The 19,803-nt window shown below is 43.5% G+C and overlaps 1 protein-coding gene across 1 annotated transcript in view; it reads right to left on the bottom strand.

Moving 5' to 3' along the window:
- The window catches only part of PANK4 (pantothenate kinase 4 (inactive)), a 126,021-nt gene that overhangs the window by 89,257 nt on the left and 16,961 nt on the right, over positions 1-19,803 (bottom strand). Inside the window, exons 2-6 of the mRNA XM_082273915.1 lie at positions 16,433-16,515; positions 8,742-8,950; positions 2,387-2,570; positions 2,037-2,129; positions 715-868 (exon numbers count right to left, since the gene is read on the bottom strand). Of these exons, the coding sequence (XP_082130041.1) occupies positions 715-868; positions 2,037-2,129; positions 2,387-2,570; positions 8,742-8,950; positions 16,433-16,515 (723 nt within the window). The remainder of the gene's footprint in view (positions 1-714; positions 869-2,036; positions 2,130-2,386; positions 2,571-8,741; positions 8,951-16,432; positions 16,516-19,803) is intronic.

The raw sequence follows: 19,803 nt of genomic DNA, 5'->3' as shown, positions 1-19,803 counted from the left end.
TCTGTATGCAGGCCAACTAATTTGGCTGACCAACTAATCGATTATGAAAATAGTTGACATAGTTGACAACCATTTTCATAATAGATCAATTAGTTGTTTTGGCCCTAATCCCATCGCACCCAGTTTTGCAGCCGAAATGTGGCGGAACTCCATTCTGCCATCTCAGGCTCTTGTCCTCAGCTCCCCAAAATCAGCTTTCGGTGTTCACAAGAGATGCTTTGCTCTAAGCGGCTCCCAGATCTAACAGATCCCTACACACACTCATGGTGGGGCACGGAGGGAACAGATCCCCAGAATAAGAGAGAGAGAACAACCTCTCTGCAAGGCATTGCAGAGCTGCCCACACAGGGCGATAACTAGAGCCCAATACACATGTAGTAGAGCTGCCTACACAGGGAGATACTGTACTAGAGCCAGGCCAGGTAGGAGAGATTCTGGGAAGCTCTGGGGGGCACTAATAAAACCCTGCGCACCCCAGATGCAACCGGCTCTGAGAAAACATACTGCTGTTGTGGCCCGTGGTGAAATAGAGTTTGACACCTGTGTTACATTGTAACATATGACAGCCTCTGATCTCAGAAGTGCATACATTCTAATGACTGGACACTAGGGTAACCAAACACTTCCTCCAACAACTGACCCACCAGCAGTAGGAAAGCTATGACCCTTTCTTATAACCTTCTTAAGCAACAGATATTTGTTTACATCTCATACCTTTGTCTGTTGTGGCCGACTTGCCAAAGCTGCTGGCAATCAGGTCTCCCGTTAATCCGAGAATTTGGAACGCTCCTCCATATATATCTTTTACCAGCATGTCAACATTCGTATGTTGTCCCTTTGCAGCTAGTTGTAATAGTTCATCAAACTTCTGTTGGTGAAAAATAGGTTTAAATTTTAAAGAGACGACATGAAAAGACGGAGAAAAAAAAAAAAATAAAATCCTCAAGAAGTGCTATAGAGAAAATTATGGAATAAATTTTTAACCACTTTACCGTTGCTCACGTTGATACTACTGCAGCAAAGTGGCTCTTGTAGGTCTGACGACGTAGACCTACGTCGGCAGACCCTCCCCCTTCTAGGCGGCGCGCGCGCGCCGCCGGAGGCGCGCTCCCGCTGTATTCAGTCACAGCGGGAGTCGGGCCAGGGGAGGAGCAGCGGCGATCGCCGCTGCTCTTCCCCGATCATCGGGGAATCGAGTGTGGAGATCCGCCCGCCTGTGTAAACACAAGTGGGCGGATCTCCGAAGTGACAGGCAGGGTCAGATTGCAGGGTTCAGCATAGCTGAACCCTGGATCTGTCCTTGTGTCACACAGTCCCCTCCCCCCACACACGTCAGTAAGCACCAGGCATACATTAACCCCTCCCTCTCCAATAAAATTAACCCCTTCACTGCCAGTGTCATTTTTACAGTAACAGTGCATATTTATAGCACTGATTACTGTAGTAATGTCACTGGTACCCCCAAAAGTGTCAAAAATATCAGTCAGGGGTCCGATCTGTCCGCCGCAATGTCGCAGTCCCGCAAAAAAAAAAAAAAAAAAAACACACACCAAAAATGACATAAATCTTTCCCTTAGTTAGTAAACGCAATAACTTTTGCGCAAACCAATCAAAATACGCTTATTGTTATTTTTTTTACCAAACATAGGTAGCAGAAAAATTGGCCAAAAATTTAAAAAAATTTAGATTTTTACATTTTGGGGGGGGGGGGGGGGGGGGATTTTATATAAAAAAAAAAAAAGTGAAAAATATTGTTATTTTTTCAAAATTTACGCTCTTTTTTTGTTTATAGCGCAAAAAGTAAAAATCGCACAGGTGATCAAATACCACCAAAAGAAAGCTCTGTTTGTGGGAAAAAAGGACGTCAATTTCATTTGGATACGGCGTCGCACGACCGCGCAATTGTCAGTTAAAGTCGCACAGTGCCGAATCGCAAAAAGTGGCCCAGACGTAAGACAGCAAAGTCCTCCGGTGGTAAAGTGGTTAAAAGAGCAAAAATGTCTTGGAAAAAAATGCACTCTTTTGCAATGTCTGACCTTTGTCTTTGTGAGCAAAGCTCCAAGTCCCCAGAAAGTACCGCCACCTATTGAACTTCCTCCAATCCGCTCAAACTTGTCCTCTGTTTCTACCTAACAGAAAAAGGAAGACATTTTAGAATATTATTAAAAACGGTAATGTTGCCATGGGATAGACATTAAAAAAAAAAAAAAAAAAAAAACGTTAAGTCAATTTATTGATTTCCCACTTTGTTACTTTCTAAATCAGATTCTCCCTTTTTGCATTGCTTGAAAACCAAATACATCATACATGAATTGTTCTATGGAAATCTTACATTGAACTAGGAGAAATGTTACACTTTGCTACTAATAAAATAAGGAAAACTCACCTTAACTATGGATACCCCAGAACCTATATTAACTAATAAATATGGGAAGATGTTGGGATGAGTGGTTTGAAATCGAAATTCAGGATCTGCATGCTTTACATAGACAAAAGCTTCGTGAGGTATATTTTTCAGTACAAAATTACAGCCCTTTATAAGACAGGTCATTTCATCCTCCTTATCCACTCTAGAAGAAGAGAAAAATAGGTCAATACTACTAGGCAACTAATCAATAATAAAATGTACAAAGCTACAAACACATTAGGCATAATTTGATTTTTATACTCCTTTCTCTCTTATGAAGTGCTAAGATGCTCTATTGTTTCAATGTTATAAATTAACTCAAACTTGTTGCTAACTAAAATGTTCCAATTTACAAACAACTGAGGTATCAATTAAAAATAACTAAGACTAGCCAACATCTAAGGGTCCTTTCACACGGCGCCCCGTGTGTCCGCAAATCATCCCATTCGTTTGCGGATGATTTGCGGACATAATGTAGTGAATTGGCATTGCGGATGTCAGCGGAATACCATCAGCTGACATCCGATTTTCCTCCTTTCAGTTCTGTTCCGTTTTTTCGAATGGAACAGAACCCTATTTTTTCATCCGTGTAAAAAACGGAAAGGAAGGAAAATCGGATGTCAGCGGTGTCATCCGCTGACATCCGCAGTGCCATATACTTACATTATGTCCGCATATCATCCGCAAACGGATGGGATGATATGCGGGCACACGGAGCGGATGACACAAATGTCATCCGCTCCGTGAAAAAAAAAAAAAAAAAAAAAAAGTCCCGCAGCGGACTTAAGCAGCAGAGCGGCCGTGTGAAAGGACCCTAAAAAAAAAAAAAAAGGAGTGTGCAATTGGGTGGAAGACTTAAAGCTCAACTTCAAGATAAGCAAATATTTTCCAGATACAAAAGGAATGTGTATGCTTGAATATTCTTTAATACTTAAATATTGGGGCGGTTTGTGTTTTTTCTTTCAGCTGTGTGCAGTAAACCAGTGTGAAACTTTGCCTTCGGAGCCACAGGGGCCAGTCTTGTGATGGGAAAATTACAGGCTTAGGCAAGTATAACTTCACTCTCCTCTCCCGTAGAAAAAGAAAAAGCAGTTAACCCCTGCATTGCAAGAACACAAGAACAGCCCCACTTCATGGAAAAGAAAGAAAAAGAAAGAAAGAAAGAAGAAAAAAAAAAGAAAAAGAAAAAAAAAAAGAAAAGAAAAAGAAAAAAAAAGAAAAAGAAAAAGAAAAAGAAAAAGAAGAAAAAGATCGCCCAGAGTTGAGCTTTAACCACTTTAAGACCGGAAGGATTTGCTCTCTTAATGACCAGGCCCTATTTTGCAATTCGGCACTGCGTTACTTTAACGGGCAATTGCACGGTCGTGCAACGCTTTACCCAAATAAAACTGATGTCCTTTTTCCCCACAAGTAGAGCTTTCTTTTGGTGGCATTTGATTAACTCTGCGGTTTTTATTTTTTGCGCTATAAACAAAAAAAGAGCAACAATTCTGAAAAAAAAAAAAAAAAAAAGAATTATATATTTTTTTTACTTTCTGCGCCAATATGTATTTTGCCACATATATTTGGTAAAAAAAAAAAAAATCCCAATAAGTATGTATTGATTGGTTTGCGCAAAAGTTATTGCGTCTACAAACTATGGTGATAGATTTATGTCAGTTTTTTTTTTTTTTTTTTTTTTTTTACTAGCAATGGCGGCGATCAGGAATTTTTAGGGGGACTGCGACATTGCGGCCGACAGATCGGATACCTGACACTTTTGAGGGGACCAGTGACATTACTACAGTAATCAGTGCTAAAAATATGCACTGTTACTGTACTGACACTGGCAGGGAATGGAGTTAAAACCAGGGGCGATCAAAGGGTTCAGTGTGCTCCTAGGGGGTGCTTTCTAACTGTGTGGGGGTTGTACTCACTGGATGATGAACACAGAGACCGGTGTTCCTAGGAGGAACACAGGATCCCTGTGTTCATCTCTGACAGAACAGTGGTCTGCCTTGTTTATATCCACAGACCGCCAGTCTGTCTCCATGGGGAGCGATCGTGAGAGGTTGGCTCACGCCCCCACTATCCGTTAGACGAAGCAACGTACAGGTACATCGTTTCACATAATAGAGCTGACCTACCACAGTAAAACTACGGCGGCTGGTCGGCAAGTGGTTAAACTGTACAGGCAACTCTGGCTGGTTTCTATTTAAAACATCGGTCCAGTACTGTTGTACTTTATTACAATTTCCCTGCATGGCCAGATTCTGTACTGCAGTTGTGTTGTTTTTTTGGGTACTTATGGTACCTTTTTTCACCTCATCTCCTTTTTGTATTTTTCGGCCCCGTTCACACTGGGGCAATCCGACTTCCCGGGGCGACCTCACAGGTCGCGGCACGCTGCTCGCACCGCAACCTCGGAGCGGCCGGCACGGACTTCATAACATTGAAGTCAATGCAGGTCGCCCCAAAGAAGCTCCGGACCCTTTTTCTAAGTCGGAGCGACTTGTGTCGCTCCTATTAGAACGGGTCCACAGCTTCTCTATGCCAGGCGACCTACGGCGACCTGTCAGGCGACCAGGTCGCCCCAGTGTGAACGGGGGCTTAAACCTCTATTTTCATGTCTTGATGTGAAAACCTAAATAAAAATAAAAAATTTACATAAAAAAAAATAAATTATATCCATCCAATAGGTTCCATTGCAGTAAATTTTGGAACTATTTCTGAGCCTTGATGAAGGCAGATCCTTTGACTCCCTAAATGCACTGGCTACCGTTTTCCATTGGTTGGGGTTTCATTGTCAAGAATTAAAGATACATGGGCATTTGAACCTCTTGTTTAGTGATTGGTTCAAGTCATCTCCTCCAAGCTGCTGACTTTGGTCAGAATGACACAAATCATGAAATCTGAAGCAGAGCAGGATTGGATTACATTGCTTAGCAAAATTACTTTAAAAAGGACACATTTGAGGTAACAGATAAACTGTATTAATAAATATAATTCATCCAGCCTTCTCTTACACTTAAACTGGCTTAAAAGAAAGGACACCGTTAATTTTTCTCATTCATGGCAAAATGACAGTGTCTGAACGGCACCCGGACCCACAGATTTACCTTCAGCAATACATCCACCATTGCTTCCAAGCTGGCAAAAATAACCTGTGCTTCAGGCTATGGGGTACATGTGACCTAATTTCATGTGACCGTGCTTGCATCTTGGGATTGGGAGGGTTACATTACTGCTCCCTCTAGGCTCCGAAACCAGCAAACCCTGCAAAGCAAGTGACTCTTAAGTAAATTTGTGCTTTTTCAGTGATCATTCTACTCTGGGAGGCACTTTGCAAGTGGCTAGGGATACCTTCTGCTGCTCATTGATTTCCCCTTTGCCTTGCCCCATGGTTCCTATTTTGGGTAATCCGTAACGGTTTTGGAATACAAACCTGGTCTCCAGAACCCCCAGTTTCTTTGCTTGGTGTCGGGTAGCCATCTTCATCTCTGGGATTTCTTGGGGTCAGATGGCTAACTCTCATCCACTGCAGTTGCCTCCGCTGTAGATCCTACCATAGAATTTTCTCCAGCTTTGGCACTCTCAGTCAGTCAATGCGCCGTTCTCCAAGCATCTCTCGTCAGCTCATAGAGCTGCGAGAGTATTTGCCATAGGAGGGAACCGACTCGTCACAGCCTACCATCTAGGTTACCCTGATTCAACCAGAGACAGATTTTACCCCCCTCCATCTCGCGGTGGAAGCCAACCTTGCTATACAGACTCGCAAAAGCAGAAAACTCTCCACTTTGCCCAGAAATCCTTCAGAACCTTTAAGGTCCAAGAGACCCGTTTAAGATTCTGACAAAGTAGTATAGGGTACCCACAACCTTACACCTTATTTTTCCAAAGGAACCTGACACTTGCTGGCGGTGCAACCGGAGTCGTGGCACAATGTTAAACATTTTTGGGCGTGCCAAAAACTTAGACCATTTTGGCACGAATTGGCTAGTACTAACAAACACTTGACTAATGTCGATCTAGCGGAAGACCCTGTGGCATGTTTACTGCACCTTACGCGAAGGCCCATTAAATACAAGACCTCTCTTACCATTCAGCTATTAAACACTGCCATGGCCTGCAATCCCCTGTGCTGGATGGAAGAACATGAAAGACCCTACGGCTACACTCTACAACCGTGAGGAGTCCTTTCGTGACACTTGGAGACGCTATCAAGATTTTGCTTTTACGGATGCCTATTTACAGGAAGTTTCAAAATTTGGCTGATTTCCCCTGGGACTTGCCATCACGTCTTGGGTGAGAGAATTGGCTTTTCTGGTTCTTAAGGTCACCTCTTCTCCTGCTTTGGGCTTGTGCCCTTATCGCTTTTTGCTGGGTGTGTTCCTTTTTTTTGTCCCTTTTCCATTCCCCTCCCTGCTTTTGCTTTTCCCCCCTTTCTATATCTTTCTGTTCAGCTCAGAAACTTCCCTGTTTTTTTTCACTGTTATTGTGTGCCTAATAATGATACTTCAACTTTACCCCCTTACTGTGTTATACTGGCCACCGGGGGTTCTCTCCTGACCCCTGCATTTTTTCCATTATATTTCCCACACGGTTGCATTACTAAGTTGGGGGCTAGCCTATATATGTTGGGAATCCTGGAGAGGTTTTCCACTGCGTTTTCTCAGATATGTTCATACCCACCCAACTTAAAACTTGTTGTTTTGTGCATGCTCCATTTTGTTGAGCTGCCTGTGTAGCTCCGATATTGTTTATGTTACCAGCGTATCTACGTAATTGTATTTTGTATTACCTTTGTCTTGGTATGTATAATGCAACTTTTGGTTACAGAAATTACAAATATATATGTATGTGTGTGTGTGTGCGCATATATATATGATTTTGCTTTACCAAGGCAGGACAAAGCAAAAAAAGAAGATTTACTAATTCAGACTCCCACAAAAGCATATACTTGCATTTCTTTTAATACTTAAAGCTCCATTCTGCTGCACGAAGTAAAAGTAAAGCTTTAATACAAACGGTCGTACACCACACTATCGATGTCTGGGTGAAAATGCTGATTGGCCTGTGGCTGCTACGTGGGATGGTCACAGGTTTCTTTACAGAATGGTGGAGTGAAGAAATAACACATGAGCTACCACTTTCTGGTAGTGGCAAACCCAGGCATGGATATGCAATAAGTAAAATCTTCTTTAATCCCTTCATGCAGACCATCTCCCAGACTTTTAAGAGCTCTAGAAGCTGGGAGGTGAAAACGTGCATTCAGGTCATGCAACTGCTGTGATTGGCTGTCACATGATCGGAAATCTCCCCATATAAAGTATGAATCGGGAGTTTACCGATCCCTTCCGGCTACCATGAGCACTCTCAACAGGGTAAGTGGTTTTAACAGGGCCACATATATGCATGCGGCCAGCGCCAAGAGGTTAACTTAATCTACAACTATGTACCGTGATGGCCTACTTGACAGGGTAAACTGAATCGACTGAGGAATTCCCTTCCCCCCCGATCAAAGTTTTTGTCAAGTTTAATGAAAATTGTACGGAAACTGCTCAATCAGGCTGTAATATGTGCGGCCAGCTTTAGATTTTGCTACAAGTTACCTTGCCGACCATAGACAGATTGAAATAGGGCCAGTTCAGCAGGAACCCAACAAAGTTTCTATCCATCTATGGGCAAGCTGATTGTACTGAAGTTGATCTATCAATCGACTAATAAAAAAAGCACTGCAACAAGCTGGTTGTATTTGATCACTACCGGTGGCTATAGCTGCCAACAGTGACAATTGTATTCTGGCAGCAGGGAAACCTCCCACTGTCAGAACGCAACAGCTCTGTGGGAGGGATTCCCACATCAACACTAACTGTGTTGATAGGGGAATTGAGAAATTTTCTTTCCTTCAACCCATGGTTGAAAGAAAGAAAACTGCACAATGCATGGCCTGCCTTAACGCTCCTTAGGCTTCAGCTATTGTGACTAGTCATAGTTTGAATGACCTTGTGGTCAGCAAATACCTTTTTTGATAGGAGTGGTATAATCTGTTGGCTGTGCATTCATAAAGCGTATAATCAATAACCCAGCCCGTTGTTTCCAGGTGAAACAAGTGAATCTAAAAGCTAAGCATGTTATTAAGTTAAATAAAGGCTGCCGATTATACTTGGACTATAGCTTGTAAACAGGAAGTCTGCTCATTCTCAACTACTGTCACTGGTAAACCTCTGCTTAGCTGTATTGAATTTCTCAAGCACTTTGCTCCAATAAAATAAAAAAAAAAAAAAAAAAAAAAGAAGGATACAAGACATTGGAAATGCAACAAGATGTTCCTTTACTCTGCAGCAATACTCACTTTAATCCCAATTTTTTCTCTATGAGGTCTTTGAACTTGTAAGCTCCTCCGCCTGTTGCCTTGATAACTTTTGTTTCTGTATTCACTAGATGATCTTTAATAAAGTTCAGGCAGGTTTCTATGTATGTGTTTTCAAACTTAATGAAATGGAGTCGAGCTGTAATTTCTTCCTGCTCTGAAATTTCATACAATAATTTTCGATCTGCATCCTTAGAGGGGAAAAAAAAAAAAAAAAAAAACATGTACAGCCATAGAAGTGCAGATGAACTAAAGGCAAATATTTTACATGTCAAAGGATTTGTATTTATTCAATCTTCAGATTTACACAGCCCTGCCACACAGAAAAGCTAGGTGGATAACTTTCTCTGTTACAGAAAAAAAAAAAAAAACAGTTCACCAGTGATAAGATGTAGTGGCTACAATACAATATCTCCCCCCCCCCCCCCCCCAAAATCAAGAATGAAATATGTTTGTATAAAAAAATAATAAAAAGGATTAAAAAATTTCCAAAGTCACTAAATAAGTGAGACTATACAGAATGTATTTTAAATGAGTGGGTGGTGGGTAACTGTTTACTTGCAGTTCTGTAACAGAAAAAAAAAAAAAAAAATTGGATTTTTGACTTACCGTAAAATCCATTTCTCTGATGTTCATTGACGGACAAAGCTCCTGATTTTCTTAACCATTAGGTTATACTGCCCCCTACAGGAGAAGGACACTAGGCAGAAAAAAAAAAAAGTCTTGCTACCCCTATGGGCAGGGGCAGGGCCGCTGATAAGGCAGTACAGCCAGCCCTCCTGTAGGGGGCCCGAGCCTCATCAGTCCAAAATGGGGCCCGGGCACCTGCAGGAGAGGAGAGTCGGCTGTACTGCCTTGTGACTCCTGTGAAACCCCTGGCACTGCTGCTAGATTTCTCCCTCCGTTCTCCAGTCCCGTTATTTAACAAGCTGTCCCATGCTGGCTTTGTTCTCGGGCTACATCCCGATTTTGGAGCAGCAGGGACAGCTGTAGACTGTCTCTCTCTTCTTTTGCCTTCAAATCATTACACTGCTGGGTCCTGAAACTCCCCCTCCCCTCGTGATCGTTAGTGTTCTCCTGCAACGAGGAAAGATTGAGTGAGGTAAGATGTTTTTTTGCCTGTTCCTCCTCCTCTCTGAATCCTGAGCTCTGCTCTCCTGACCTCACCATGATCTGTGAGCACTTTAACCTGCAGTGGGTGCAGAGTTTTAATGTTGTAGTGCTCCTGCTGAAACGAGGTGAGAAAGAGGGGGGGGGGGGGTGAATAAAGTTCAGAATTCCAGCTGATGCACATCTCCACCAAGCCATCTCTATAAGCCACCCTGAGGTCCCATTCACACCATTGCCAGAATGCATATGCCTGCTCACATTTTTTTTTAGCTTGTTTTTTTTACACATAGGGAAGCCCATTCACTTAAATTGGCTGCCCTACATTTGACAAACACACCATAGAAGGTCTAGAACATTTTCAGGCATGCAGCTTTGCAAGTTTGCCACATGACAAACCGTGGGTCTGCTAACTTTTTTTTGGAGTGCCATTAACAATTAATGGCACCACAAGCAGTATGCGAGTTTCCCATGCACTTTGTCACATGTTCAGGAAATGCAAAGTGTTAATGCAGCCTAAGGACTCTTTTACATGGGCGGCTGAGCAATGGATTTACTGCCATCCCTGGCTGTGCATCCGAATCCTGACAATGTAGTCAGATAGGGCTGTACACATGCTGTGGATGAAATGTTTTACTACAAAGCTGCAGCATTTTTTAGTGCCCATTCCCACTACCGCGACTTGTCAGGCGACTGGTCAGCCTGACAAGTCGCGGTCCATGCAGTGCTACGGGAACCGTTCTAATAGGAGCGACTCAAGTCGCTCCGACTTAGAAAAAGGTTCCTGTACTACTTCGGGGCGACATCGAAGCGACTTGCATTGACATTCATTATATGAAATCCGTGCAAGTCACGCTGCGGTAGTGTGAACCGGCACTAACGCATGCTGCAGAGTTAGACATGGAGCACCACCTATCACGCTGGGTTCACACTGTTGTGTGGAGCTGCTCACAATAGGGGATTCAGTGCGTCCCTGTTCTCCATTTCAGGAATGAGTCAGGCCCAAATTCTTGGCTCAATTCAGACCTGAAACAGACCAGAAAACGCACAGGACTCTTCTGCAAACCGCTCTGCAGCTGCCTCGGAGCTTTGTGAACTGTTTCCATTAAGAGCCAGTCACACTCTCCTGACATACAAATTGGATACAAAAAAACCCACGTCAAATTTGCATCAGTGTGAACCCAGCCTAAAACCCCCCCCTTTTCAGTTAAAAGGGGCTGATCTGCAACTGCAAGCCAATCACTTGACTCACAGTTGCAGCATGGTCTCGCAATGTAAAATTACCGTTCAGCAATTTTAAAAAGGTATAACATAATACAGGTGTCAGGAAGCAGCGTTAGCAAGGGTATGATTTCTGTAATGGCTGCAAAACCACATTGTGATCATGGTATTTTAGCAGAAATTCAATTTGATATTTTTTTTTTTTGGGGGGGGGGGGGGGCGGGGGCCCTATCAGGTAGGCTGTAGGGGGCCCCGTAATTTCTAACAGCAGCCCTGGGCAGGGGTATACCCCCTCTCTCTGCTCTAGGTACTCAGTTTTGTTACAATGCATTGTCAGAAGAATTACAGCTCCACAGAGGGGTGGGTGCTGTGTCCGTCAAAGAATATCAGAGAAATGGATTTTACCGTAAGTCAAAGCTGTCAAAGCCAGTGACTGTAAAGTAGGATGGAAGAGTGGTCCTTGGAACAGCAGATCCTCCCTTGGAACAGCAGATCCTCCCTAACAGGAAGCTTCCAAGGAACGTCTGCGACCAGCCGCACCAGATCGGCCTATCAAGCCTGGTGAGGTCAGTCCAGGGGCACTAAGATGACTGGAAACACTTCTGCCTTGATCCTGCATAGAAGTCTTGGCAGAACCTTGAGAGGAGGGAAGGCATAAATCAGACAATGCTAACTCCACGGGGCCACCAGTGCATCTGTAGCATCCGCCAGAGGATCCCGTGACTGAGCCACAAACCTCTGCACCTTTCTGTTGAGCTGAGACACCAACAGATCAACCTTGGGGATGCTCCACCGGAGACACAACTGATGAAACAACTCCCGAAAAGGGACCATTCCCTTGGTCCAATGCCTGCCAACTGAGGTAATCTGCCTGCCAGTTTTCCACCCCGGGAATGTGTATGGCAGAGAGGGCTGGATCAAACTGTTCTGTCCATCTTAGAGCCGCCAGGACATTTCTTGTGCCCCCCCCCCCCCCCCCGGGTGATTGACACAAGCCACGGCCGTGGCATTGTCTGAATGAATGTGCACTGGACATCCCCGAAGACGATCCATCCTATGGTCCACTTTAGTTCTTTTGAGGTAAGCTATCAGGATCTTACATCCAGCTTGTTATAAGGGACTCGTTTCCTACTATCCATATAATTTGGAAGAGAAGGAATAACCACTTCCTGAGTTCTGTGGAAGGTTGAAGAGGCAGGTGTGAGAATAATTTTATCTGGTAAAATTAAACAAACAGTAAGGTTTCATCATGGATAAAGCCTGAATTTTGCTGACTCTTCTTGCTGATACCAACGCCACCAGGAGTACTGTTTTTAGTGAAAGGTATTTATCCAAATTATTCTCCAGTGGTTCGAAGGATGCCAGGAGGAATCCCTTAAGTACCGTGGTGAGGTCCCATGTTGGAGTTCTGCTGCACCTCATTAGGTGTGGCTTTCCCTAATGAGAGAAGGAATCTTTTTAGGAGTGTGTCTTCTGCCAGCCTAATACCTAGGTGGTAAGATAGAGCTGCCACTTGAACCTTCAGAGTATTATGAGAAAAGCTCCTTCCTGCAAAAAAACTAAGATTGCCGGAATAGCCCCCTTGAAGGGGTTTTCCTTGTTCTCGAACCAGAAGATAAACTTTCTCATAGATGGCTCTAGTCACCGGTTTTCTGCTGGCTAAGATGGTGTCAACCACCCTGTTAAGACATTTGTTCTGCAACCTCGTCCTTTCAGGCACCAGGCCGAAAATTCCATGCCCTTGTGGCTCAGGTGGCTGATCAACCCTTGTGATAGGCAGTTCAGTATGCCTGGAAGTATTAGATGAAGCTGGATGCCGAGGTTCCTTAAGTGGACTGCAGCAATATCCCCTCTGGCTCACGCCTGTATGGGGTCTTAGAGATAGTAGCACCTTTATTTCGTCAATGCTCTGCCCCTGCAAGCAAGATATGCTTTCTTGAAGATTAATGAATAAAAAAAAAAAAAAAATCAGCTGGGCAGTACTCACGCCCTACTCCAAAATTCCGGTGTACATGTAGATAAAACAAAATCCAATATAGTGTGATACTGTGATGAGCACGTAAGCAGGCAATACAAAAGGGGGCGGGTCACACCAGTGATGGAAGTTTTAGTTTAACACCACATGCTTTCTTCCTTCTTCCCCACATGTAATGCAAAAACTCACCAGATCAATAGTAAAAAAAAAAAAAAAAAAAAAAAAAGGCATATCAGGTGGTTAACAACTCCCGACATCACAGGTTCATCTCCCAGAGGTAGACTCTCATACCCATTAAATGAGAGAAAACATTTGATTGTATTACAATAGATAGCTTTTTCCTCTCAGTACATGTGGATGCGCCTCCTGCCAATCCACTGTGGCTAGGAAGATTCTCAGGTACTTGGTCAGGGGGCCAGAGTAAACCGTATCAAGTAACCTACTGCTACCGCGCCCCGGTCCCCCGCCCAGGGACCGTCATTGTTTTTTGTTCTTAGGGACAGACGGCTTGAGGATAAACTCTGGATTGGCGAAAGGGAGTTTTTCCCTTACTCTTTTTGGTTTGAGGAAATCACTTGTATTTGGCTGCGGTTCTGTCCAACACCGTTTCCAGGTCAGGTCCGAACAGTAAATCGCTTGTAAAGGGGATGCCGCATAATCTGTTTTTGGAGGAGATGTCTCCCTCCCATGACTTCAGCCACAGACCTCTCCTAGCTGAATTAGTTAGGCCAGTGGTTCTGGCTATAACTTATGGACTCTGCTGATGGAAAGCTGCCACTCTGGTTAAAGTGGGAATGGTTTTTACCAGTTCCTCTCTTGAGGTGTCCCCCTCTAGAAGTTCTTGCAGCTGTGTCAGTCAGACCAATAGGGTCCTGGCCGTGCAGGTAGAGGCTATAGCTGGATTTAGATTTGCAGCTTCCCAGGCTCTTCTTAGAAGTGCTTCTATCTTTTTATCCATAGGATCACAAAGTTCCGGAGCCATCAAAAGTTATGTCAGCTTTGTTAGCGATTCTGCCGAGCGAGGCATCTACCTTGGGGCATTTGGCCCATGGTTTAGTATGCTCCTCTCTGAATGGATATCTGTGTTTAATTGCAGATGGGGTAAAGAGCTTCCTTTCCGGTTCTGTCCATTCTTTTTCAACCAAGTTTTTTTTTTTTTTTTTTTTTTTTTTTTAGGGATTTATGTTCTAGGTTTTTTCGGTTGTAAACCTTTATACATCTTATGTAGAGAAAGCTCTGCGATCCTTTGCTCTTTGATACCCAGTGTATCGGTAATGGCTCTCAGTAAATTATCCGTGTCTTCCAAGGGAAAAGTTTACCCCCTGATGCTGGGTCCTCATTATCTGAGTCTGAGCAGTCACCCTTCGTGATCTGATTCCAAGCTATCTACCTCAGATCCTTGCTCCACCTGATCCACCTCATCCCTGCTGCATGAGGGGCTGGGTGACATGCTGGCAGATGGCGTACTGGCCTGGCTGGAGCCTTCAGATTTTCTATGGCTGTATGAAGGGGACCAACTGTGCTTTTAATTTCCTTTTTGAAATAATTAAGCATATCTTTGGAGGAACCCCTGTGACTCTTTGGCCATCATTTTATTGATGCATTTCTGGCATAGGGGTTTTCTCCATTTTGGAGGGAACTTGTGACTGCAAATGGCGCATGCCTTGCTCCTGGACTTTGTCTGTAAATAAGCACAAAGGACCATGCGAGGCAGGCAGTTGCCATACACAACAAAGAAAAAGCAGTTTGTTGGTGAGGTAAAGACAGAGGGAACTCCAGAGTGCTCTGGTTTACCTTAGAGCTGTCCTGGCCAGCAGATCTGCAGGGCAGGGAGGGGAGGCATCGGACATGGTCAGTCTCAGAAAGGAACTATAACATAGGGGCCTTTAACTGCTTCTTTAACTGCTTCCTGCCCAGCTCCAGCCACACCCCCAGCTGCCCCCATATAGGTTGGTGGACATACCAGTATTGACCCATCCTGGTATGCTATGGTCAGCCTTTCAAGTGAAGAAGGGGACCCCATATGTACAGTCAGTTTCCATTTATGAATTTCCAGGTTGGAAACCGCACCACGGCCTCTCAGGCTCCCCAGAAGGGACGTCAGTGCCAGTGACCAACTCGCCCTCTTTCAAGATGGCCGCGGACCAGAAGCACATCACCGGAAGTGATGCGATGTTCTGGTCCCGCCGCCATCTTGCTCCTCCACCTTGAGGAGTTCCAGGAAGCCGAGGCAGGCCGGCCCGAGCAGGGGCCCCAGGGAGGTGAGGAGTCAGCACCACTGGCACTCACTTGTATCCTATGAACAGGAGGGATTGTTTAGGCTGGCCAACCTAGAGGAACTCGGGGTCATAACCAGGTACGGTTGTGGTGGGGGATGGTTGCATACCTTTCAGTAGGGCAAAACCTCGGGCGGGGGCCTGCTCTCCCCAGTGCATTACCCCTGATCCGCACTGCCCAAGGCTTGCTGAGCTGTATGGGAGGCTGGTCAGGAAGCCTCCTGCAAATAGCACAGAGACTGAAGATAATAAACTGTTGCGAGAAAACACAATCATACTGAGGCTGAAGGTATGACTGACTTTTTTTATAATGGTGGACTAATGTGTTTCCTGTTTCAGGTGGGAGGAGCTTATCTCTCAGGTGCTGCCCTGGAAGACGATTAGGGAAAACAAAGTACCTATAAGCAGAGAGGGCTAGTATACCCCTGGGACTGCCTATAGACATAGCCAGACTTTTTTTTTGGCCTAGTGTCCTACTCCTGTAGGGGGCAGTAGGGGGCAATAGTTAAGATCAGGAGCTGTGTCCGTCAATGAACGAAAGAGGAATTATTTTTTTCCCCAGCTCCTGCAGAGGTCAGAATAGGAAGTAAAAAGTAGCTAATCCAGTCTTTTCAATCAGGGTTCTGTGGAACATTTGGTTCATACAGAAGTTACTAGGGGTTCCTTGAGCAATTTCTGACTCCCAGATAAGTAATCACTGACACCAATGATCTTGCTACTCTATGTGAGATAAGGGACATTGTTCTCATCTACCACCAGTGTAAGGGACATTCTTCCCCCTGACAACCCGTGTAAGAGAAAGTCTTTAAACTGACCACCAATGTAAGCTACACATTTTTTTATTACAAAGCCTCAATGTGTACTAATGTACTGTGAGCTTAAGATAAAGTAATTATTAGCCAGGGTTTCCTGAGAGCTGAAAGTCATTTCAAGGGTTTCTCTGTGTTAAAAAAAAAATGTTGAGAAAGGCTGATCTCATCTGACTGATGCGCAGGCCATGTGTGTCAGCAACTAAACAATACAAGTATACCTAAGGAAAACATGCAGATCTCAACAATAACATATCGTGGGAAAGAAACAAGAAAATTGCTTACCTTTCCTGTGTGATCAAAAGACCTGACCTTCGCTACCTTATGCTGAACAGTAGAATAGTATGCCAACTTTGTAAGGGAGCCACCTGGGGAGGAAAAGCTGACATGAATAAAGCTCATCAACCAAACAACTGGATACTTGCAGGACAGAAAAAAAAAAAAACACACATACCTCTTCAAATAAGTTATTCAGGCATTTTAGCAAAAGCCAACAATTTAATGTGGTTGTAAAGGCAGAAGGCTTTTTTTTTTTATCTTCATACATTCTATTCTGGGGGGGGCAAGGAGCACCAGTGAGGGACCTGAAAAAAGGAGAATCTGTGCTGCTCTGTGCAAAACCACTTCAGTTTAGTTTTCTCAGCTAAGCATACCCTCCTGCTTGCATGTCGGAGCGAAGGGCAGATGGATTCCAGGAAGTAAATGCTACATGAATCATCAACCTTACCCAAGATGGCCAAGGCAAGAAATGCTAGAGGGTGTTTTTCAAAGTGGTTTCTCAGCAAAATAAACCATGGGGACGTGTGGACATTTGCTTTGAATAATAACAAAAGGAGTTGAAAAGCAATTTTGGTTTGTGGTGCTCAGATGCAGTGTAGTTTAAATTTAAGGTCTTACATTTTTTTTTTTTTTTTTTTAAACTTTATTGATCTGCACAGGTTGAGCATTCTGTTAACTCTCCGACTTATTTGTGAGTGCATGTATTCCTGAAGTCTAGCCGCCTAGGACCAGAAGTCAGAATTAAGTCTAATAAGCGGAACCCTGGGGAGGGTGATCTCTGGAGGACCCCAAGCTTATACTGGATGGATGATTTATTCCAAAAATATATAAAAAATGCTTTCTAACACCATTAAATCATTGAGGTTGCTACATGTGGTAAGCAGCACTATATATTACATAATATACAGTGCATTGCGAAAGTATTTGGCCCCCTTGAACTTTGACCTTTTGCCACATTTCAGGCTTCAAACAATCATAAAACTGTAATTTTTTTTTTTAAGAATCAACAACAAGTGGGACACAATCATGAAGTGGAACGAAATTTATTGGATATTTCAAACTTTGTTAAATAAAAAACTGAAACATTGGGCGTGCAAAATTATTCAGACCCTTTACTTTCAGTGCAGCAAACTCTCTCCAGAAGTTCAGTGAGGATCTCTGAATGATCCAATGTTGACCTAAATGACTAATGATGATAAATAGAATCCACCTGTGTGTAATCAGGTCTCCGTATAAATGCACCTGCACTGTGATAGTATCAGAGGAGGTCCTTTTAAAGCGCAGAGAGCATCATGAAGAACAAGGAACACACCAGGCAGGTCCGAGATACTGTTGTGGAGAAGTTTAAAGCCAGATTTGGATACAAAAAGATTTCCCAAGCTTTAAACATCCCAAGGAGCACTGTGCAAGCGATAATATTGAAATGGAAGCAGTATCAGACCACTGCAAATCTACAAAGACCTGGCCATCCCTCTAAACTTTCAGCTCATACAAGGAGAAGACTGATCAGAGATGCAGCCAAGAGGCCCATGACCACTCTGGATGAACTGCAGAGATCTACAGCTGAGGTGGGAGACTCTGTCCATAGGACAACAATCAGTCGTATACTGCACAAATCTGGCCTTTATGGAAGAGTGGCAAGAAGAAAGCGGATGGAGACCCGATCAGAGCGGAATGCGGCTTTGATCGGGTCTTCTCTTCGGCAGCTGTGCAGGATGGTTGCCCAGGTCACCCACTCCTTGTAATGACAGCCGAGCGGCTTCTCAGCCGCATTGGTTGTCATTACAAGACAGCCAACCGTCGGCTATGGATGCCGGTACGGGGGTGATGCCTCTAGCTACAGGCATCACTCCGGTACAAGCACCTTCCGAAATATCGGCAATATCGGTAACCTCAGGGGCCGATTCCAATATATCGGGGAAAGTGCATATCGGCCCTCGATATATCGGTATATCGATTGCTAGCTCTTGAGCCTACTACCACCTGTTCTTGCACTGGGTTGATCTCTCTTGTATGTCCACCTGCTACTCTGTCATCTGCTACCATACATGATTGCTAAACCTATCTGCATCCCATCTGCTACTATCTTACTTTCAAGAACATTTCCTTTCAAGTGTCTGTCATCTACCATCTCTACCCAACCTGTCTCTTCAGCCTATCATCACTGTGTTACTATATACATAAGTCACTCTAGGAAACATCTTATTGAGTGGGTGTATTTACTTGCTGAATTGAGATCATCCACACATGATGAGTCATTGAGAGTTGGGATTGGTGTCTCAGCGTTTCTCTACATGACTACTGAAGTGGAATATTTCTGCAGCTGAAAATCCACATCATACATAAAACGCAGGAGCGTTACAGACTGTACCCTCTATTAAACATTTATAAGGAAGTATTTATATGCATATAATAAAAATACATATACAGTATACATAATGAAAAACAAATATAAAACGGACAGGTTAAAAACAAAGTTTTAAAAAATAAAGATAAAAATCAACCCCAAACTATTACAGTTCCTGTTAAATGTTAACAGTCGGAAAAAAATTAATGTACTGTACAAGGACTTTCGATTAGGTTTCTTCCTTACTGTAAACAAAATGAAACTGCTGCCTTCTACTTCATAGAAAACAGAAAAATTAGCTGGTTTTAAGAAGAAGGTGACAATATTGAGGTTTCCCCCTGCAAAGTCAGAGCTAGAGCTCTCCAATCAGTGGGAAGCATGAGCTTTGCTAATTGCAGAGCTGTTGATTTGACTGTTAGGGGTGTGCTGGACCTTCTTTTTCTATTCTGGTTGTAGCTGCTTTAGAAAGAAAACAACCTGTAAGAAATAGAACATCTTTTGTTTTGATGCAAGTGGAATACACTTAGCCGATTTAAACAGAGTTCAATTAGGCTTTAAAGCCAAAGTTGAATCTTTTTTTTTTTTTTTTTTTTTTTAAATCGGCACAGGGGCAATATTTACATTAAAAGAAAATGTGCCTTGTGTTTCTGTTTGCTGTCTTAGCTAAAATCTTCCAACCTCCTCCATAATCCCTCAATGCTAATCTTCCAGTACTCCGGGGGTAATGCAGCCACTGGACTGGTCATCGGCACTTGTCAATTATTGATGCCCTCTCCACCCCCCCCCCCCCCCCCTTCATTTATAGAAGCTGTACTTTAAATTTTCAGCAATAAAATGAATTGAGGACAAGCTGATAATTGAAAGATCCACCTCCTCCATTCATAAAGAGCTTCTCAAAAATAAAAAATAAAGCCCTACCTAACAATAATTGATCTTAGAAATACCTCCCTCTTGCTGACTATCCCACCTATGGAAAAAAAGATAATCGGTCGCTCCCTACTTACTTCAAATATAACTCAGCCCCAAGTAC

The sequence above is a fragment of the Pelophylax lessonae genome (genome assembly GCF_965119305.1).
Source record: "Pelophylax lessonae genome assembly, chromosome: 12".
In the NCBI taxonomy this organism is placed as follows: Eukaryota; Metazoa; Chordata; class Amphibia; order Anura; family Ranidae; genus Pelophylax; species Pelophylax lessonae.
Note: the sequence above shows the minus strand (reverse complement) of the source record. Positions and strands in the feature narration are given on the sequence as shown.